The 11269-nt window shown below is 49.0% G+C and overlaps 1 protein-coding gene across 1 annotated transcript in view; it reads right to left on the bottom strand.

Moving 5' to 3' along the window:
* Positions 1 to 522: 522 nt before the first annotated feature.
* LOC137311571 (oxysterols receptor LXR-alpha-like) overlaps positions 523 to 11269 on the bottom strand; it is a gene marked incomplete at its 5' end in the record, with an annotated part of 94443 nt that continues 83696 nt past the window's right edge. The window contains 2 exons of the mRNA XM_067978703.1: positions 523 to 1384; positions 2524 to 2618. Coding sequence (XP_067834804.1) covers positions 1238 to 1384; positions 2524 to 2618 — 242 coding nt within the window. The remainder of the gene's footprint in view (positions 1385 to 2523; positions 2619 to 11269) is intronic.

The following is an 11269-nucleotide window of genomic DNA, read 5'->3' as shown; positions in this document are numbered from 1 at the left end:
CTGGAATCTAATCGAGGGGTTCGGGGGGTTTATATATAGAATAACAGATACCCGGGAGTGAGTTACAGACTGGAATCTAATCGAGGGGTTCGGGGGGTTTATATATAGAATAACAGATACCCGGGAGTGAGTTACAGACTGGAATCTAATCGAGGGGTTCGGGGGGTTTATATATAGAATAACAGATACCCGGGAGTGAGTTACAGACTGGAATCTAATCGAGGGGTTCGGGGGGTTTATATATAGAATAACAGATACCCGGGAGTGAGTTACAGGCTGGAATCTAATCGAGGGGTTCGGTGGGTTTATATATAGAATAACAGATACCCGGGAGTGAGTTACAGGCTGGAATCTAATCGAGGGGTTCGGGGGGTTTATATATAGAATAACAGATACCCGGGAGTGAGTTACAGGCTGGAATCTAATCGAGGGGTTCGGGGGGTTTATATATAGAATAACAGATACTCTCGTGTGAGTTATAGTCTGGGACAGACAGACACTGTAAACAGATAGCAATTTGAGTGAGTTGTCATTTTGGTTTTAGTGCATTAGTACAAATATAAAGATGTGTAGAGGCACACCCAGCGGCCTTCATTCCTCGGCCGCAGGTCTCCCAGTGATAGATGTCTGTGCGCTCCCTCGCTGTCCTGCTGCCATTCACTGACAAAGTGCATTCCCTCAGGTGACCCCCCGGAGCCGGTGAGAGCGCCCCCCCGTCACAAACACAGGAGCTGCTGCCTCTCCTGCTCCTGGCACCGGTTTCAGGTCATGCTGCTCCCAGACTGATACCAGCCTGTCCCGGCGGGTCCCAGCGCACAGAGACACCACAACGTGAAACTAAAGCCAGTTGGTTAAAGATTGGTACAACAAACATAAACAGACAGCCAGGTACCCACTGTTAACAAGTTAAAAACAAAGCTTTGCAAAATGGGACCTCTCCAGATCCAGCACAGAAAATCCCCACCAAGCGCCTGGACACCGTCAGACTGTTGCATTGATGATTGCGGTCGGTGCTCTTTGCAACTCCTGTGAACTGACCCCTTCCTCAATTGGTTTTATTTCCAACCCCCCCGCCCCACCCAGTTGACACTGAGGGAAGTTTCTTACTCGAGACGGTGTGTCTGGCTCTGTCAGACGAGCCCCGCACGGTGACGCACACATTGGGAAGGCCACACCGAGTGACCGTCCGCGGGAAAGTGGGAGGGGGGGGAGGGGGGAGGGGGTTGGAGCTCGGGGGTCATTCGTGGACGTCCCAGATTTCTGAAAGGAGGGGCGGCAATTTTTTATCCTGAAGTCGTAGTGCAAAGACTTGCTCGGAATGGACGCTGCTCAGAGTCCGCAGGCAAACCAGCTTCATCAGCATCCGCGGGAACATCAGGTGGTCCTGCAACAGAGAGACGGTGCGGAGTGAGTATGATCACTGGACACTCAGCACTTCAAAGGTAAGGGCAGGGCAGTGCTGGTCAATACTGGGAATGGAGATAGTCAGACCCCTGGGTGGGGGCCCTGGACTGGTCATACTGGGAATGGAGATAGTCAGACCCCTGGGTGGGGGCCCTGGACTGGTCATACTGGGAATGGAGATAGTCAGACCCCTGGGTGGGGGCCCTAGACTGGTCATACTGGGAATGGAGGTAGTCAGACCCCTGGGTGGGGGTCCTGGACTGGTCATACTGGGAATGGAGATTGTCAGACCCCTGGGTGGGGGCCCTGGACTGGTCAGACTGGGAATGGAGATTGTCAGACCCCTGGGTGGGGGCCCTGGACTGGTCATACTGGGAATGGAGGTAGTCAGACCCCTGGGTGGGGGCCCTGGACTGGTCATACTGGGAATGGAGATAGTCAGACCCCTGGGTGGGGGCCCTGGACTGGTCATACTGGGAATGGAGATAGTCACACCCCTGGGTGGGGGCCCTGGACTGGTCATACTGGGAATGGAGATAGTCAGACCCCTGGGTGGGGGCCCTGGACTGGTCATACTGGGAATGGAGATAGTCAGACCCCTGGGTGGGGGCCCTAGACTGGTCATACTGGGAATGGAGATAGTCAGACCCCTGGGTGGGGGCCCTGGACTGGTCATACTGGGAATGGAGGTAGTCAGACCCCTGGGTGGGGGCCCTGGACTGGTCAGACTGGGAATGGAGATAGTCAGATCCCTGGGTGGGGGCCCTGGACTGGTCAGACTGGGAATGGAGATAGTCAGACCCCTGGGTGGGGGCCCTGGACTGGTCATACTGGGAATGGAGATTGTCAGACCCCTGGGTGGGGGCCCTGGACTGGTCAGACTGGGAATGGAGGTCGAGGTGGGGCTTTACGGAGTGATATTTTCTAATATGTATAATGATGGCCATCGTTGTGGCTCTCGTTGATGTGCGAGGTGAGATATTCAGGGTTCGGGGTTCACTGCAGTAATTATTGGAATGGTGAAGGGCGAGCTCGTATTGCCTGTATTTAACGCCGATACTCTGTAATGAAATGGAGGATGGTGGATCCGATGGTCCAGACCCAGCCTCCTTCACTCACGTTCGGTCTCTTTATCCGTATGTAGGAGTGGAGAGCCTCGACGTAGGGCTGCCGCAGCCTATCCACCAGCTCGTGGTCTTCCACGTTCGGGCGGTCTGGGGGAAGAAACAGTGAGATTGAGTACAGAAGGCCCGGTGCGGTCACCCCAGAACACCACAGCTAACCGACCATTCGTATGGGCAGAATGGGTATCGAGCACTGACACTGGGGATTGCAGCACCACAGGTCGGTTGAGGCACAGCTCAGCACATCCAGGTATGACGTACAATCTGCAGTGGCGTGGTTTCTGTCCCCAAGGGTACCAGTCCCGCCAGTACCCCGCCTCTCTCACCCGTACCCCAGCCGTGACTGAGTGGCCATTGCCAGGGCTGCTGTGAGCCAGCAGCTGATAGCAGCCCACCTACGGGCTTAAGAGGCTCCATCAACTTTCCTTCTCCATATTGTCAGCATTCTGCATCCTGGCCGTTATCTCCCGTCCTCTCCTTAATGAAAGAACAAAGAAAGACCTTGCGTTTCCTCAGCCCCTTTCACCACTTCTGGACATCCTAAAGTGCTTTACAACCAATGAAGTGCTTTTGAAGTCGCTGTTATAATGTGGCAGGCAACTTGTGCACAGCAAGATCCCACAAACAGCAATGTGATAATGACCAGATCATCTGTTTTATTGATATTTGTAAACAATTTTACAACACCAAGTTATAGTCCAGCAATTTTATTTTAAATTCACAAGCTTTCGGAGGCTTCCTCCTTCCTCAGGTAAATGTTTCAGGAGCTCCTCGAAGCCTACGCATTTATACATATAGAACAATACATGGTGTTTACAGAATGCCCCTGCAACTGCCCGTTGCCAAGGCAATCACCGTGTTCAGACAGAGAGGTGTCACCTGCAGAACCCCCGAATACACATTCAACAAAAAAACAAACAGGAAAAAAAAACAGAGAGAGGCAGAAACATCCGGAAGGCAGAGAAAGCCAGCAAATGACCCATTATATTAAAAACAGATAACATTTGTTCGCTGGTGGGGTAACGTGTAGCGTGACATGAACCCAAGATCCCGGTTGAGGCCGTCCTCATGGGTGCGGAACTTGGCTATCAATTTCTGCTCGACGATTTTGCGTTGTCGTGTGTCTCGAAGGCCGCCTTGGAGTACGCTTACCCGAAGATCGGTGGATGAATGTCCATGACTGCTGAAGTGTTCCCCGACTGGGAGGGAACCCTCCTGTCTGGCGATTGTTGCGCGGTGTCCGTTCATCTGTTGTCGCAGTGTCTGCATGGTCTCGCCGATGTACCATGCTCTGGGGCATCCTTTCCTGCAACGTATGAGGTAGACAACGTTGGCCGAGTCACAGGAGTATGAACCATGCACCTGGTGGGTGGTGTCCTCTCGTGTGATGGTGGTATCTGTGTCGATGATCTGGCATGTCTTGCAGAGGTTACCGTGGCAGGGTTGTGTGGTGTCGTGGACGCTGTTCTCTTGAAAGCTGGGTAATTTGCTGCAAACGATGGTCTGTTTGAGGTTGGGTGGCTGTTTAAAGGCGAGTAGTGGAGGTGTGGGGATGGCCATAGCGAGGTGTTTGTCCTCATTGATGACATGTTGAAGGCTGCGGAGAACATGGCGTAGTTTCTCCGCTCCGGGAAAGTACTGGACGACAAAGGGTACTCTGTTGGTTGCGTCCCGTGTTAGTCTCCTGAGGAGGTCTATGCGATTTTTTGCTGTGGCCCGTCGGAACTGTCGATCGATGAGTCGAGCGTCATATCCCGTTCTTACTAGGGCGTCTTACAGCGTCTGTAGGTGTCCATCGCGTTCCTCCTCGTCTGAGCAGACCCTGTGTATTCGCAGGGCCTGTCCATAGGGGATCTATTTGTCGTCCAGTACTTCCCCGGAGCGGAGAAACTACGCCATGTTCTCCGCAGCCTTCAACATGTCATCAATGAGGACAAACACCTCGCTATGGCCATCCCCACACCTCCACTACTCGCCTTTAAACAGCCACCCAACCTCAAACAGACCATCGTTCGCAGCAAATTACCCAGCTTTCAGGAGAACAGCGTCCACGACACCACACAACCCTGCCACGGTAACCTCTGCAAGACATGCCAGATCATCAACAGAGATACCACCATCACACGAGAGGACACCACCCACCAGGTGCATGGTTCATACTCCTGTGACTCGGCCAACGTTGTCTACCTCATACGTTGCAGGAAAGGATGCCCCAGAGCATGGTACATTGGCGAGACCATGCAGACGCTGCGACAACGGATGAACGGACACCGCGCAACAATCGCCAAACAGGAGGGTTCCCTCCCAGTCGGGGAACACTTCAGCAGTCATGGACATTCATCCACCGACCTTCGGGTAAGCGTACTCCAAGGCGGCCTTCGAGACACACGACAACGCAAAATCGTCGAGCAGAAATTGATAGCCAAGTTCCGCACCCATGAGGACGGCCTCAACCGGGATCTTGGGTTCATGTCACGCTACACGTTACCCCACCAGCGAACAAATGTTATCTGTTTTTAATATAATGGGTCATTTGCTGGCTTTCTCTGCCTTCCGGATGTTTCTGCCTCTCTCTGTTTTTTTTTCCTGTTTGTTTTTTTGTTGAATGTGTATTCGGGGGTTCTGCAGGTGACACCTCTCTGTCTGAACACGGTGATTGCCTTGGCAACGGGCAGTTGCAGGGGCATTCTGTAAACACCATGTATTGTTCTATATGTATAAATGCGTAGGCTTCGAGGAGCTCCTGAACATTTACCTGAGGAAGGAGGAAGCCTCCGAAAGCTTGTGAATTTAAAATAAAATTGCTGGACTATAACTTGGTGTTGTAAAATTGTTTACAATTTTCAACCCCAGTCCATCACCGGCATCTCCACATCATGACTTTATTGATATTGGTTAAGGATAGGTATTGGCCCAGGACACCGGGCAGAACTCCCTCAGTACCGACCCTCCTAAAGTGCAGCACTCCCTCAGTACTGACCCTCCGACAGTGCAGCGCTCCCTCAGTACTGACCCTCTGACAGTGCAGCGCTCCCTCAGTACTGCCCCTCCGACAGTGCAGCGCTCCTTCAGTACTGACCCTCCGACAGTGCAGCGCTCCCTCAGTACTGACCCTCTGACAGTGCAGCACTCCCTCAGGACTGACCCTCCGACAGTGCAGCACTCCCTCAGTACTGACCCTGCGACAGTGCAGCGCTCCCTCAGTCCTGACCCTCCGAAAGTGCAGCACTCCCTCAGTGCTGCCCCTCCGAAAGTGCAGCACTCCCTCAGTACTGATCCTCCGACAGTCCAGCACTCCCTCAGTACTGACCCTCCGACAGTGCAGCGCTCCCTCAGTACTGACCCTCGGACAGTACAGCTCTCCCTCAGTACTGACCCTCCGACAGTGCAGCACTCCCTCAGTACTGACCCTCCGACAGTACAGCGCTCCCTCAGTACTGACCCTCCGACAGTGCAGCTCTCCCTCAGTACTGACCCTCCGACAGTGCAGCACTCCCTCAGTACTGCCCCTCCGACAGTGTAGCGCTCCCTCAGTACTGTACAGGAGTGTGAGCCTGGATTATGTTCTTAAATCTCTGGACTGGGACTTGAACCCACGAGCTCTGACTCAGAGGTGAGAGTGCTACCCGCTGAGCTGTGACTGACACTTAAATGAATCAACTCCTTGCTGGGATTCGGTTTTGCAGGTGCCATGCGCCCTCCTCGTGCCCAACGAGGCAATCCTCATGTCAGAGCCTAAACAGTGGAGGTTTCCCAGGCTGGAAGGGCATGGGTTTCCCATCAGGGCTCACGAGATAGTGAGCAGGATCAGGAAATCCCAGCTGTTGGTTTTGCTGTGCACAAACTGGCTGCCACATTTGCCTACATAACAACAGTGACTGCACTTTGAACAGTTCATTGGACATGAGGTGTGATAAGGGATGATAAAAAATGTCTTTCTTCAATGCTTTAATTGCAGCCTTATTTACCTGCTGGCTTTATTTATTGAATCCAGAGTGATTCTATCGGATAGGGGGATAACTCTCCAGTGGCTGGAGACATACCTAGCGCAAAGGAAGGTGGTAGTGGTTGTTGGAGGCCAATCATCTCAGCCACAGGACATTACTGCAGGAGTTCCTCAGGGCAGTGTCCTAGGCCCAACCATCTTCAGCTGCTTCATCAATAACCTACCCTCCATCATAAGGTCAGAAATGGGGATGTTCGCTGACGATTGCACAGTGTTCAGTTCCATTCGCAACCCCTCAGATAATGAAGCAGTCTGAGCCCGCATGCAGCAAGACCTGGACAACATCCAGGCTTGGGCTGATAAGTGGCAAGTAACATTCACGCCAGTCAAGTGCCAGGCAATGACCACCTCCCCTTGACATTCAACGGCATTACCATCACCGAATCCCCCACCATCAACATTCTGGGAGTCACCATTGACCAGAAACTTAACTGGACCAGCCATATAAATACTGTGGCTGCAAGAGCAGGTCAGAGGCTGGGTATTCTGTGGCGAGTGACTCACCTCCTGACTCCCCAAAGCCTTTCCACCATCTACAAGGCACAAGTCAGGAGTGTGATGGAATACTCTCCACTTGCCTGGATGAGTGCAGCTCCAACAATACTCAAGAAGCTCGACACCATCCAAGATAAAGCAGTCCACTTGATTGGCACCCCATCCACCACACTAAACATTCACTCCCTTCACCACCGGCGCACCGTGGCTGCAGTGTGCACCATCCACAGGATGCACTGCAGCAACTCGCCAAGGCTTCTTCAACAGCACCTCCCAAACCCGCGACCTCTACCACCTAGAAGGACAAGAGCAGCAGGTACATGGGAACAACACCACCTGCACGTTCCCCTTCAAGTCACACACCATCCCAACTTGGAAATATATCGCCGTTCCTTCATTGTCGCTGGGTCAAAATCCTGGAACTCCCTTCCTAACAGCACTGTGGGAGAACCGTCACCACACGGACTGCAGCGGTTCAAGAAGGCGGCTCACTACCACCTTCTCAAGGGCAATTAGGGATGGGCAATAAATGCCGGCCTCGCCAGCGACGCCCACATCCCATGAATGAGTATAAAAAATGGCTTTGAATCCAGCATCTACTGGGTGGGATGCTGCCCCTGTTGGGGTGTTCAATTGGTGCCTCAGAACATATTCCCCTACAGCTGTACATATAATTATCAGGCGGATCCCTCTGGCCAGCAAATATCTCACGTTTGAAATCCTGTTGACATTTGACTGTCCGATGAAAGTGTGAGAGATGCACATTTGATTTCCTTTGCTCTTGGTTGAACTTTGAAGAGAGTGTAAAGCATAGCTCAGACAACCTTGCTGTCGTTTTTTTTTATTTCCGAGGGCACTGAGAGAGGCCAGAGACAGAGGATCTGCTAAATCACCATGGGATGGATTTTAAACTTGCCATCTGGGTGCACAACTGGTATTACGGGACCAGACACCCGGGCCCGAAATCACCTGAAATTCATTTCCAATGATTTCATTGGATCAATGAAGCTGCAGGTGCAGACTGAGGTCTCGTATTCTCACAAGAATGAGTGCAGGGTTGTGCTGTGTGCATTTCTGTATCAAGGTGAACTAATATAATCAACTGCAGTGTCACATGGTTTTGCTTATCTGTCTCTTTGCAGAGTTTCGAGCCCACACCACAATCTGATAGTGTTCATTCAATCACTTTCTGAAGTGTCAGAGGGCTTGTGCTGCTGAACATAAGAGAAAATTTGGGGTAAAAGTCCAAACCACAGCAGGGAGATCTCGGCAGAGCTTGTCTTCCACTCTGGTCAATCTTTAGTCATGCACTATGGGCATTGGCCCATCACCAAGATCGATAGAAAATATCAACTCATTTCAGAATTGTAGTCATCATTAAAGAGCAGTGCAGGAGGCAGACAGTCAATATACAGTGCCCGGTTAATAGTACAGACAGTCAATAAACAGTGTCCCGTTAATAGTACAGACAGTCAATATACAGTGCCCGGTTAATAGTACAGACAGTCAATGCACAGTGTCCCGTTAATTGTACAGACAGTCAATATACAGTGTCCCGTTAATAGTACAGACAGTCAATATACAGTGCCCGGTTAATAGTACAGACAGTCAATGCACAGTGTCCCGTTAATTGTACAGACAGTCAATATACAGTGTCCCGTTAATAGTACAGACAGTCAATGTACAGTGTCCCGTTAATAGTACAGTCAATATACAGTGCCCCGTTAATAGTACAGACAGTCAATGTACAGTGTCCTGTTAATAGTACAGTCAATATACAGTGTCCCGTTAATAGTACAGACAGTCAATGTACAGTGTCCCATTAATTGTACAGTCAATATACAGTGCCCCGTTAATAGTACAGTCAATATACAGTGTCCCGTTAATAGTACAGTCAATATACAGTGCCCCGTTAATAGTACAGACAGTCAATGTACAGTGTCCCATTAATAGTACAGACAGTCAATGTACAGTGTCCCGTTAATTGTACAGTCAATATACAGTGCCCCGTTAATAGTACAGACAGTCAATGTACAGTGTCCCGTTAATAGTACAGACAGTCAATATACAGTATCCCGTTAATAGTACAGACAGTCAATGTACAGTGTCCCGTTAATAGTACAGACAGTCAATGTACAGTGTCCCGTTAATAGTACAGACAGTCAATGTACAGTGTCCCGTTAATAGTACGGACAGTCAATATACAGTATCCCGTTAATAGTACAGACAGTCAATAAACAGTGCCCCGTTAATAGTAGACAGTCAATATACAGTGTCCCGTTAATAGTACAGTCAATATACAGTGTCCCATTAATAGTACAGTCAATATACAGTGTCCCATTAATAGTACAGACAGTCAATGCACAGTGTCCCATTAATATTACAGTCAATATACAGTGTCCCATTAATAGTACAGTCAATATACAGTGTCCCATTAATAGTACAGACAGTCAATGCACAGTGTCCCATTAATAGTACAGTCAATATACAGTGTCCCATTAATAGTACAGACAGCCAATATACAGTGTCCCATTAATAGTACAGTCAATATACAGTGACCCGTTAATAGTACAGACAGTCAATGTACAGTGTCCCATTAATAGTACAGACTGTCAATGCACAGTGTCCCATTAATAGTACAGACTGTCAATGTACAGTGTCCCATTAATAGTACAGACTGTCAATGCACAGTGTCCCGTTAATAGTACAGACAGTCAATGCACAGTGTCCCGTTAATAGTACAGACTGTCAATGTACAGTGTCCCGTTAATAGTACAGACAGTCAATGTACAGTGTCCCGTTAATAGTACAGACTGTCAATGTACAGTGTCCCGTTAATAGTACAGACTGTCAATGTACAGTGTCCCGTTAATAGTACAGACAGTCAATGAACAGTGTCCCGTTAACAGTACAGACAGTCAATGCACAGTGTCCCGTTAATAGTACAGACTGTCAATGTACAGTGTCCCGTTAATAGTACAGACAGTCAATGAACAGTGTACCGTTAATAGTACAGACAGTCAATGTACAGTATCCCATTAATAGTACAGACAGTCAATGCACAGTGTCCTGTTAATTGTACAGACAGTCAATGTACAGTGCCCCGTTAATTGTACAGACAGTCAATGTACAGTGTCCCATTAATTGTACAGATAGTCAATGTACAGTGCCCTGTTAATAGTACAGACAGTCAATGCACAGTGTCCCGTTAATAGTATAGACAGTCAATGCACAGTGTCTCGTTAATAGTATAGACAGTCAATGCACAGTGTCTCGTTAATAGTACAGTCAATGCACAGTGTCCCGTTAATAGTACAGACAGTCAATGCAGTGTCTCGTTAATAGTACAGTCAATGCACAGTGTCCTGTTAATTGTACAGTCAATGTACAGTGTCCCGTTAATAGTACAGATAGTCAATGTACAGTGTCCCATTAATTGTACAGATAGTCAATGTACAGTGCTCTGTTAATAGTACAGACAGTCAATGCAGTGTCCCGTTAATAGTACAGACAGTCAATGCACAGTGTCTCGTTAATAGTACAGTCAATGCACAGTGTCCCGTTAATAGTACAGACAGTCAATGTACAGTGTCCCATTAATTGGACAGACAGTCAATGCACAGTGTCCCGTTAATAGTACAGACAGTCAATGCACAGTGTCTCGTTAATAGTACAGTCAATGCACAGTGTCCTGTTAATTGTACAGACAGTCAATGTTCAGTGTCCCATTAATAGTACAGACAGTCAATGCACAGTGTCTCGTTAATAGTACAGTCAATGCACAGTGTCCTGTTAATTGTACAGACAGTCAATGTTCAGTGTCCCATTTATTGTACAGATAGTCAATGTACAGTGTCCCGTTAATTGTACAGACAGTCAATGCATAGTGTCCCGTTAATAGTACAGAGTGTCAATGTACAGTGTCCCGTTAATTGTACAGACAGTCAATGTACAGTGCCCCGTGAATAGTACAGACAGTCAATGTACAGTGTCCCGTTAATAGTACAGACAGTCAATGTACAGTGTCTCGTTAATAGTACAGTCAATGCACAGTGTCCTGTTAATAGTACAGACAGTCAATGCACAGTGTCCCGTTAATAGTACAGACAGTCAATGCACAGTGTCCTGTTAATAGTACAGACAGTCAATGTACAGTGTCTCGTTAATAGTACAGTCAATGCACAGTGTCCTGTTAATTGTACAGACAGTCAATGTACAGTGTCCCGTTAATTGTACAGAC

The sequence above is a fragment of the Heptranchias perlo genome, unplaced genomic scaffold, assembly GCF_035084215.1.
Source record: "Heptranchias perlo isolate sHepPer1 unplaced genomic scaffold, sHepPer1.hap1 HAP1_SCAFFOLD_360, whole genome shotgun sequence".
In the NCBI taxonomy this organism is placed as follows: Eukaryota; Metazoa; Chordata; class Chondrichthyes; order Hexanchiformes; family Hexanchidae; genus Heptranchias; species Heptranchias perlo.
Note: the sequence above shows the minus strand (reverse complement) of the source record. Positions and strands in the feature narration are given on the sequence as shown.